We start from the raw sequence: 11,713 nt of genomic DNA, 5'->3' as shown, positions 1-11,713 counted from the left end.
AAAAAAAAAAAAAAAAAAAAATCAGAAACAAAATGTGAAGATTATGGGAGGTTAACAGTAAAGTCATTGTTACCCAAGGTGGATCATAACAGAATACTTTCGCTGTTCAGATGAATTACACATTCACACGTACATCAGGACCACATTGTGATTGTCTGCATTCTGTTCTCAGCATTTCAACTTGAGCTTGATACAAGACATGATAAATATGAAAGGCTTGTGAAGCTTAGTCGTGATATAACTATAGAAAGTAAAAGGACAATATTTCTGCTTCACCGGATTACTAGGTGAGTTACTACATTAGTTCTCATTTCCATGCTGACCCCGAATTTATTGCCTTGTTTTTTCTGTGTTTTGAGTAATATTCTGATAAGAGCACCTTCAAGGAAGAGGAATGCAAACTTAGTTAATTTCCCATAAGTTGTGTTGTTTTGTTTCCTTTAGGACTGTACATAAGTGGGTGGACACAATGCAGTCAAGGAACTAAATAAGAGCTAGATGCTAGTTCATTTCAAGTCCATTTCCTTAGTGCCTGCCTCTATTGGAATAAAGAATAGTCCAAAACAGGATCAGATTAACACAGAATCCTTGGTAAGAGCCAACAGAGGTCTTTCCAGCTTCCAGTGAACTGGGAGGGGAGAGGATACACCCTTCCCCTTTAGGTTAGTTTGTCTCAGGCAAGAGTTTCCCCATTTTTATAGCCCCACCCTTGGTCACTAGTATGAAGGGCAGGGCATGCAAGTTCTACTTATAACCACTTATATGCTGGATCCTAAGAAAGGTCTTTATACCCCATTGTGGGGTACCTTAAAGTTTGTGTGCTTTTTCTTTCAAATGATCATTCAAATTAGCAGCTATTAGCAGAATTGTGGGAAAAATTGAGGCTTGCTACACCTTCTTGTATACCAGTTTACCTGGAGAATTATAGATGTCATTTCAAGCTTGTCTGTAAAAGTCTTTTTCTGTAAAATTTCCCACTGATATTACTCCTAGGGCAGCTACACAATGGTAGCAGCAGTGTGCACACAATTGTAAATAAGGGTTTGGCAGCAACCGTCCTCTATTTTTGATATTTTCCAGACCTGCTTTGAGCAGTCCCACTGTTGCTGAGCAGGGCATAAAAATGTTGGGAAGGACTTGTGTATTGACTCAGCTTACAAATAGGTGTTTTGATGTAGAACTTTCTCTTTGTCTCTGTAAGCTTTTAGATTCACTTTCATCAGAAAATCCCATTTCCTATGAGATGGTGATTTTCTGTACATCTTGCGTGCTGACAAACATGGGGGGGGAAACCCCCCATGCTTTACTGGAAGCAGCAGCACATTAGTTTGACCTGATTCTGCAGCGTCTGTATAGATCAGGTACTTTAGTGAGGTTTTTGCCACTTTAAAGCTGATTCAATCTGCTATTAGATAAAAGTGCCAAAAAAGCCCCACTAACATGCTTGATCTATACGGATGTTGGGAAAGACAGCTGTAGCTAACATGCTGCCTCTTCTGGACATGTGCTGGGCTGGCGCAGGGGTGCTTGGAGTTTAAAGTAAAGCACTGTTATTTTCCAGCCTACCCCCCAAACTGCAAACTGCCTAAGTTTCTCCCTCAAGCTCTCCACTGAATAGTTAAGACTCATGTCTGAATTCCCATGATTTTTAAACATTTGTACAAAACAAAGCTATTCACATAATAATAATTTAAAAACATGTTGTAAGCCATGAATGCCATGTAAATGGTGGAACTGTACAGTACATTAGAGGAACCAGTGCATCTAGTGTCAGGTATAAAATGTCATCTAACAATAGTTATGTATTAGATGTTTCGGAGCAGCAATTTCCAATTTTTTGCCATGGTGACCCCACTTCTGGGCTTACAGCTCTAATCCTGGTCTGAGACCCACCACTATAATTGAATTTCTTTAGGGATTGTGACTCCTTGATTTAGCAACTGCTCTTTTAAACGTGTCCTTAGTGACACATTTCACAAGTACTGCCTAAAATATCATTTATATAGTGAATCCTTTTATAAATGAGCTGTTCAGTTTGTTGCAAAACACTGTAGATTTTGGGGTAGGGAAGACTTGCACAGTTTTTTTTTTTATCTACTTATTTTGAATCTTATGGATTTCGTCAATTTTTTCTGCTTTAGTTAGAAAAGCTTCAGGCTGAAATGAGTACTCTGCAAATAAGACTGAATTTAGCTTGTTGATGATCTTAAGGGCGAGACAGAATCACACATATAGAACGTGGCCTGGATTTCAGAGGTAGTTTATCCTGATTCAGAAGAAAAGTTCAAAGTTTGTTCCATTCAACATAGTTGCTTTTTTTTTTTTTTTTTTAACTGAACTAATTAAATACATGTTGGCTAGTATACAATGAAGCATCTAACTATTTTACTCTGCTGGTGTTCCAAATGTTTCCATACTATAATTTGACTTGTATTTTGTGGTCACAGTTCCCCTAACAGAGAAGAAATCCTAAATGAATCTGAGGTCAAATTAGATGCTGTCCGACAGAAGATTAAGCAAGTAGCACAAGAATTAACAGGAGAGGACATGTATCAATTCCACAGAGCCATCTCTCCAGGTAAGTCTACATTCAGAGAGATAAGTGTACATCTCGGGCCAAATTTAATTTAAATGCAATTTCTTTATTTCAGTGGGATGCATCTTCATACACTGGATCTGAATTTGGCTCTTTAGACTGTTGTGGGAAGATTAGTTTTACCCTGCTGATGTTATGTTGTTGCAATAGCAATCCTGCTCAGCACAAGAGGGACCACAGGTTCAGACATTTGTTGAATGACTCTAAATTAGAATCCCCACTAAACGTAATAATACCTCAGTGCCCTCCAGCAAGGGGCAGGTCTCAGTGCTGAGAGCCATTCTTCTTGGGACTGGGAGCATAGACAGAAGGGAAGCCACCTCTTACCCTAATGCACTGCATGTTTAACCTGGTGTTAAATCATTTGTAATGACCTGATTCTGGGTCAGTGTTTCGTGCGTAGCAGAACAGGTACATCGCTGGCTTGTTTGTAGTTTAAAACTCAAATTGTGATTCCTTTCTTTTGGTCATTAAACACTTTTGGTCATTTTTCATAAGGCTCAAATATTTAATCACAGTATGGATATCAAACACTAACTCTGCTGCACACCACCATTCAAAGAAATGCATCAATTTCCACTTTTGTGTGTAAATTATAGTCCTTTTCATAAACAGTTTCAAAAGTCATCTATACACTGGCAACTGGACTTGATGAATCAGGAGGCTCCTTCCAGTCTTACATTCTTATCTCTGATGTGCTGATACATTGGTAGTTAGTACAACTTGAATGTTATCTAAAGCTATGTTAGATAAGAGAAGTGTATAAGTAAAATTGCACTTTATATTTCAATAGCCACGCCATTGAGACAGTACCTCCCAGGCTTCTCATGTCTTTATTTTAAGGCAGTTTTTGACTATATAACTTCTTACCATTCTTCATTTAGGAAAAAACCCTCCTCTTAACATTACTGGAAGTTTTATTTGAGTAAAAGGTCAAAGGTGTATTCTTTAATGACCAAGTTAGTTTGCAATTTTTTTTTACCAGTTTTCACAAATACCTGTAAAGACATGTAATTTACAAAACCTGTACAAATAAAACATTACAGTTGTGGATCTATACTTCTGATGATCATGAACTTTGTAAAAGTTGAAATACCAAACTGTAGTAACTTTTAAGATGAAACCTTAATTTGGCCCGTCTGCCTTTGAAATTTATCGGTATGCCATATTATAGTCTTCTACTGACCTGTATTTAATGTTGCTGCTACTTTATCAATAATGTGTGTGTTTTATTCAAGTTACAAAGTGATTGATTCTCAAAAGAAACTACTTTGTGTATGCATATTTTAATGCCATTTGGAATATAGTATTCTAAATTTAATTTGCTCTGTAGTCTTAGAAGGCAAATGCCCAAAGAACTTGTAAGGAATGAAGCAACTGCATACCACCTAATTCAGTGGTTCTCAACCTTTTTAGACTGAAGACAGCTCTCATAAAATTCCAGCTCTGAGCTTTTTAACTTTTCTTTTGGCTATGGAAAAAGACTAGGGTATTTCTGTTGCAGACAATGCAGAAAGACCACAGAATCAGAATGTATGATACTATTTGAAATCTCTGGGTTTATCCTACGAATCATGTGTAGGTGTCTGCACACCTAACAGTACTAATTGTACAGCACCTTTAAAAGGGTCTTGCAGCACTCTAGGGTGCTGTGGCCCGCTGGCTAAGAATCGCTGGCCTGTTGGTATACTGCCAACCCAGTTGCATCGCCGTTGGTTGATGTCTAACTGAGAGGAGGTATTGAATGGAGATCTCCAGGAGGCTGGTTCAGGTTGGGGTCCAGTACTGTTCAATATCTTCATTAATGATTTGGAGCAGGGCTGTCCTGCTGACAGCCAATAGATTGCATCTGGCCTGCGAGGTGTTAATGTGCAGCCCACAGACTTGCACTTGGTCACCACTCCCTCTATTAGGCCTGGTGCTGCAGTGGTGGCTGGAGTCTCTGGGGTAAGGCAGTATGGTTAGAGGCCTGGTGAGCTCGCTGCCTGTGCAGCAGCACCAGAGGGAAGGGTCTGAGAGTGAGTGTTCACACTGCTTGTGTGGCAGGGGGATGGGGCTCACCTGTGCAATGGTAGCAGTTTACCTGTGCTGTGGTAATAGTGGAAAGGGCTTCTAGCCTTGCGTGGGATTTGTGTTACTAGTGTGGGTAGGGAGGGGGGAGCTGTACATTGCTAGGGTTCCAGGGAGCCTGTGCGGCCCCCTTGCACATGAAGCCTGTGCAGTGGGCAGCTGGAGCTGGTGCCCTGATTTGGAGGATGGAACTGAGTGCACAGTTAGCAAATTTGCAGATAACACCAAGCTGGGTGGAGACATGGACACTTTGGAGCAGGGGTGGTCAGCCCACAGCATACATGCCACAAGTGGCATTCACATCTAGTAGGGGCAAGGCTGCAAGGGAGAAGGGGAGGGCAGGGCAGGATAGTGTCTGGGGTTGGAGGGATGTTTTGTGGCTCTCTGGGACTGTGCTGCCCCCACTGGGAGGCCAGCAGGAGCCAGGGTGGTAGGGCCTGTCCCACCCACTGCACCCCACTCACCTGTTTGGCCACTCCATAGTGAACTTGGGCTAGCTCAGCTAGCCAGGAACTGCCCTGTGCCACTGAGCAAGTGAGGTGACCAGAGAGATATGGGGTGGAGAGTGAAACAGCCCCATGCCTCTGGAACAGAGAGTGCAGGGAGAGTGGAACAGCCATGTTCCTCCCTGCAAAAAGGATAGAGAGGAGGTAGTGGGGAATGGAACAACTTGGTGCTGCTTGTTGTGGGGGGAGATGGGGGCAGATCATCCCAGCACTGCCCAGAAAAGAGCCAGGTGCCGAAGCAGCAGGTCAGGTCTTTGCTTCCCCTAGACAGGTAAGACTGACCACACCCCTTCCCTCTCCTCAATTTCCAGCATTTTGCAGCCATCTGCACACCTCACGGCACAGGGGTGTTTTGGGCAGAGTGCAAAACTTGTTCATTGTACCTCTGCCTAGGCCCAGCCCAACCAAGCAGTCCTAGACCAGGACCAGCAAGGTCCAAGTCCAGGGGAACCAGAGTGAGACCACCCCTGTCACTGCCACTTGCCAAGCCCTCCATGCTGAGTGACCCCAGAAACAGCAGGGTGCCTGTAACAAGGTGCATAGCTCAAGGGCTGTAAGGGGCCAGCTGGTGGGGATGATTGGCTGGCTCTAGAGTAAGTTAAAAGCTCCCAGACATGACAGTGGGGAGAGAGGGAAACTGAGAAGAAAGGTGGCACTGAAGCACTGTGGTGGAGCCCTTGCCCTGGATAAAAGAGGCAAGAGGGATGGGGTGAGGTTTTGTTGATGTTTTGCTATTCTGTTTAGTTTGAAGTAGGAAGGGGTGGGGGGGAAGGCTGGCTCCTGGGCCTGGCTGAGGGAGTAACAGCCCATTATAATGTCCGTCAGGCAGCCCCTTGCACCCCAATGCCACCCCACACTATGCCGTCTATCCAGGGTGTCCCCAGTTACATGTGGACCCAGGGTTCTAGTGTCACTGCCCCCACAGTGAGTTAGCCCCACTGCATGCCATCATGACACCAGAATCCTCTGAGAGCCAGTCCTCTGGGTCACCTCAACCTACTGCCCCATGGAATTGCCCGCACCCTGAGGATGCTGCCCAGTGGGGCTCCAAGGGTGCAACTGGGAGTCACCTCAATAAAAAAGTTTGTGATGAAGGTACTGCCCAATAAGTGGGGGGAACAGGCTACTCGCAGGCAGTTGCCCATGGCTGCAAGTCCCCCTCTCAGCGTCATGGGCTCTAAAAATGCCATGTCACAAGGCCTTGTAGATGCTGGAGTGTTGCTCCATCTCTGAACATGTAGGCACCAGGTGATACAATGGATTTGGTACTGAAGGCAGCATCCTGTCAGGAGGACAGGGCCTGCTTGTTCTGTTTCATGAGAGGCATAGGCCCTGAAGCTGTCACTGGGCATGTAGCAAACCTATCACTGAAAGTAGCTTCAGACACAGCCTCACAAGGTGCCTCAAATGGGGCTGCCACAGGGTAAAAACACCTGTTACTGCTGTGGCCATAAAATAATAAAGCAATCACTGCTGATAAAGGATGGGGAGCCCTCAGGTGCTGAGGCTCCTTTGCAAAGACTCCATGCATAATCAGTGCACTGCAGTGGTTTTCCAGACCTCTTTAAAATGTTTACAAGAAGTGCTTTTACTTTATTATTCTCTTTAATTTTCAGCTGGAGCAGTGCAGAGCATCACTGTGACCAGTCTGCAGTATGTGCGCCGCAGGCAGCCACTGCCTAGCATGCAAGCTTTGGACACTCAATGTGGGGGCTTTGGAATGGAGGCATTAGGGCTCAAATCTCCAGCCACACGGAGCAGAGCAGTGGTAGGATGCTTCTGGAAGGGATGGCAGTGCCAGGAGCCAGGTTAAGAATTCTCTGACCTTGCAGCTGCTACCAAATTAAGGGCTCTCTCACCATGTAAAACTGCGGTTGTTACGGTGCCAAACACTTAAGCTCTCCTGCCTTAATTTTGGCACCTCAGGATGCAAATTCTATTAGGTGTGCCTCTGGGACGACAGGATCAGAGTGGCATATGCAGGGAGGGGGAGCTTGTGGTATGGCACACCTGCAAAAAAGGTTGGCCACCCCTGCTCTGCAGGATAGGGTCAGGATTCAGAATTATTTGTAAGCTGGAAAAATGGTCCAAAATGAATTAGATGACATTCGGTAAGGACAATGACAAATACCTGCATTTAGGATAGAACTATCAAATGTACAAAAACAAATTGGGGAACAGCTGGTTCAGTACTGCAGAAAAGGATGTGGGGGGGTTCTAGTGGACCATAAGCTGAATATGAGTAAAAAATGGGTTGTGTTACAAAAAAGAAAAGAGCCAATAGCTTTGGCATTGCAAAAACAAGTCATCAGCATGCTGGGTTATATCAACAGGTGTGTTAACCCGCAAGTCAAGAGAAGCGATTCTTCCACTGTTTGGCACTGAGGAAGCCTCACCTGCAGTACTCACCTCTCCAGTTTTGGGCTCTGCATTCCAAGAAAGATGTGGACAAACTGGGATGAATCTATCAGAGGGCAACAAAAATAATTAGAGGTCTAGAAAACAAGACTTACAAGAAAAGGTTGGAAAAACTGTAATTATTTAGTCCGGAGAAAAGACTAGGGGGTAATTTGATGAGTTTAAATACTTGAAGAGCTGTTAGAGAGAGGATGGTGATGTCCTGTCTTCTTCAGCCCCAGAGAATACTCTGTAATGAATGTGAATTATGGCACAGGAAATTTAGGTTGGATATTAGGAAGACACTTCTAACTATGAGAGTTAAGCTTTGAAACAGATTACTTAGAGGACTGGGGAATCTCTGTCCTTACAAGTTTTTCAGAGCGGGCTAGACAATCTCATCTTAGACTGGAATGATTTAGACACAGACAAACTTGCCTTGAGCAGGGGGTTGGACTAGACCTCCTGAGGTCCCTTCCCAGCTCCCATTTTCTGGGACTCTATTACAAAAATTTAATTCTGTGTTTGGAACTTGGAAATGTAAGTTGCCTTTTTTGGTTGATCTGTGGTAGCGCATATAACAGTTATGAATCCTTATTTGTAGTTCTCAGGTATTTATGACCTGGCATCTGATGTAAAGAACTACTTAAAATCTCATGGAGATTTGTAAATTTCACCAGTGTAATCTGCGCTACTCATAGCCCTTCTGACTTGCGTTCCAACCTTTCTAGAGAACATAATGTTCACCAATGTACCTTGTCATGCGCATAACATTTAAGGGCTTTGTTTCATGTTGCTATCAGGGAAAATAACTTAGCAGCATTCCCCGTGTGTCACAACTCAGTGACTTTATCCAGTTTGGAACCTTTGAGCAACTCTGAAGTGGGGATGAGGAAGCGAGTGAGCAAACCTGATATTCTCCTGAAAGAATATTCTGAGAGAGAAAACAAGACACGGTGAAATACACTTTCAGTACATGTTTGCAAAGGTGACAAATGACATTTTTGCATGGAATGCCTTGTAAACTTGCTATAAATACAAGTAGTTCCTTTATGTGAAAAAAATCAATGCCAAAAATCATTTTGTCTTTTTGGATTTTCTTTGGCTTTGGCAGCCTTTCTTCAGTCATTTCCCCCTTTTATAATATGTCAGTCTCTGCCTTACTGTAAGACCCTAATACTAAATGGGAATGAAAAATCCTATTAAAAACAAGTCAAAATACCCATTTGGAAGGATTCTCTTTTAGGAACTGGGAAATTAAAAAAAAGAATTAGCAAGAATTCAGAATGGCTATCCCTTGAATCATGTTGAAGTCTTAAAGACATCTCAACCATTTTATTGGTGTGTCTAGGATAGGACAGGCAAAACCAAATGGTTAAAAAGTTAGAAGTGTTGTAAACCTCCCTTGGAGGAAGTTACAGGTCCACTGCCTGTGCTGGTGACTCACTGTCTCTGGCAGCTGCAACCTCTTCCAGTCACCATATGTGAGGAGGTAACACATCCTAAGACCACCAGTCCTCTACCTTTGGGTGTGTTCTGTAGGATGTAAATTTGCCACAGTGCTCTACACACTACTTCCTTCCCTTCATTTTTGCTTTACTGAAGCCAGAGAACCAAAACCCTGAGGAATAAGCGTTTTGACACCCATCTTGCTGGGGTCATCTGATTCCAGTGGTCTTTCCTGCCCAAGTGCAGGGGGGCTAGACCTGATGATCTGTAAGGTCCCTTCCAGCCCCTAACAACTATGAAACTATGCATAGTGGAGGGTTAGGATACATGCTACTTCATATCTTCCTTTTACTGAGATGTGCGGGGTTAAATTCTTGCACCAGTCCCTCCTCATCTGTTACACAAAGTAACTGAAGACTGTGTCATCAGTCCTTTTATAGACAAGTGGGCAGATGCAATAGATTACACTTCTTGAGGAGGAACATAGACCGGTTTCATCCTTGCTATCTCCAAGGAGTATATGTTAAGACAAGTTGCTGCAGGTAGGTTGGGAGTATCTTGGATTTAGAAAAAGACCATATTGTATATTTTAGTCTCCTCCTATCTTTGGGTCATATGAATAGGGGGTAAGTCCTGTGGAACCCCTTTATTTCCCAGAGCTGTAAGTCCTAGAAATCATCCTAGTAGTTCTGCAATCGGGGAACTTGCCCCATGCCCAAAACTCAATATTAAATTAGAAGAAAAATTAGCCCTCATCCAATTTCTATAGACCATTTACAGCTTTTAATTGATTTGTAGTGCTTCTGCATGATGGGCCTATGTAGGAGCCCCTGCATTGGTGCCTTGAAGCCTGTGTTAGTGTCATTTTTGCACCGGCGCTATAAACAGAGGGCTCCCATATTTCGCTGAACACCTCAGTGGAAGCTTGAGGAGGACTTTGAAAAACATTATTTAATGAGTATGCGTAATCTTAAGTTTTGATCTAAGATGTGTGCCTACTTTCACTTCATTCATATGAACTTGATCACCTCAGTCGGGAACAGGATGGCAGACAGGGAAGGGAGTTAGTGTTTTGGCTTCGGGTCTAATAGAATTTTTATTGGTTTCCCTTGGTAGTGGGGAAGCTGGGATCTGAGGGGACAGCATAGATGTGAAGACTGTAATTGTGGCAGGAGTGTGAAGCTAAGATAAAATTCGGTGAAGTGGAGGGAGGGTGTGAAGGGTAATGGTTAAATAAGAACACAGTTGATAGGAGGTAGATATTTTTCTGAAACTTACCATGATTAACCAAAATTATAATGAAAAATCAGTGATGCAAGTACCAGCTTTGTTTCTGCTTATATTTCTAAGTCAGTATTTACACTAAAACAATAAATACCTTTTGAAAGTAAGGTGAGATTAAGTGAGAGCGGAGCCACTAATACTGTTGGAGTTTTAAACCTTGACCTTCTAGTCATTTTAAATTTTCCATTCTGAGTTAATATTTAAAAAGATCTATGCAGTTGTCTTCCTTGAGAACTAGTTATTGAAGAAAACACAACATTTACAGTTTAAAGTTGAGCACAAAATTAAAAAAAAATTCAAAAATATAATTCCAGTGTTCCACTTCTAAAAGGCAGCTTGCCAATTAACCTCAAACTTCCTCAAAATTTTCTCCCCTGGATTGTGACCAAATATGAAAGAGTCTCCTGCTCCCTATCCTACATGTCCCAGAAAGGAATCAAAAGAGATCAAAACTGGGCTTAAAATGGAAACTATCTTAATCACCTTAATTTATGGAACCATGCATAATAAAGCTGCCTGATACACGTTTTATTTAGTATAATAATTGTTAGTCTATAAAAAGCAGTGCGGTCAGTATAGTTCTTGGGAATACTGTTTGCCACTTGTAATTGTTAAATGCTTTTTTTGGGGTTACTCCAAACAGTTGTTCTTTTGACTTGAAGATAAAACAATTCTGGCAGAGCACTAAAGGAGTTCCATGCTTTCCCTCATTAAGAATAGTGCTAATGGCACGCAGGACGTTTCCCCAAAGGACACTTGCATGAGCTCAAACACTGAGTATAGCACTAATTGAACAACAACAAAACCTGATGACTGTTTTCTACACATTTCTTAGCAGTACAGATTGTCCCAAGGGATGATTAAACAAGCAAACAAAGATATACTGAAATAACGAAGTCTTTTTTTAATGTAGAAGGTTTCATTTGTTATGTTATGAATGTTCTACTTTGTTGATATTTTTGAAGTTGTATCACGTGGAATATAGAATTCCTGCTCCTTTGCCCCGCTTTACAATGTATACCATATATATCCTGTGAGGAAATGTGCACTGTTTCTTTAAAATTGTGGCAGGAAGCCAGGCAAGAGAAGAACTGGGAAAAGTTCTAGGGAGAACCTCTACAATGGAGCGGAGACAGTAGCTGTTAGGAATAAAACTGTTTCCCAAGCCTAATAAAGTAATATTGTGTTAATATCACTAATATACAGCAAATGCATATACCAGACTTACAGATCTGAATACACGTGCTTTGTAAATCAGATTTGTAGATATTTTTAAAGTATATTTTCAGCCTAGTTTGCAATGTGTCATTATTCTATTATGTTCAGAAGATACCAAACAAATGAAAGCAAATCTTTGTTATAGTAGTACTAGCCAATTGCCTGTCATGAAGGGGGGGGGAGAGCAGAGGGC

At 42.3% G+C, this 11,713-nt stretch overlaps 1 protein-coding gene across 1 annotated transcript in view; it reads left to right on the top strand.

Moving 5' to 3' along the window:
- The window catches only part of TSNAX (translin associated factor X), a 39,699-nt gene that overhangs the window by 8,891 nt on the left and 19,095 nt on the right, over window positions 1–11,713 (top strand). Inside the window, exons 3-4 of the mRNA XM_019527372.1 lie at window positions 173–287; window positions 2,448–2,578. Of these exons, the coding sequence (XP_019382917.1) occupies window positions 173–287; window positions 2,448–2,578 (246 nt within the window). The remainder of the gene's footprint in view (window positions 1–172; window positions 288–2,447; window positions 2,579–11,713) is intronic.

Source organism: Gavialis gangeticus, unplaced genomic scaffold, assembly GCF_001723915.1.
Source record: "Gavialis gangeticus isolate Ggan-Ray unplaced genomic scaffold, GavGan_comp1, whole genome shotgun sequence".
Classification (NCBI taxonomy): domain Eukaryota; kingdom Metazoa; phylum Chordata; order Crocodylia; family Gavialidae; genus Gavialis; species Gavialis gangeticus.
Note: the sequence above shows the minus strand (reverse complement) of the source record. Positions and strands in the feature narration are given on the sequence as shown.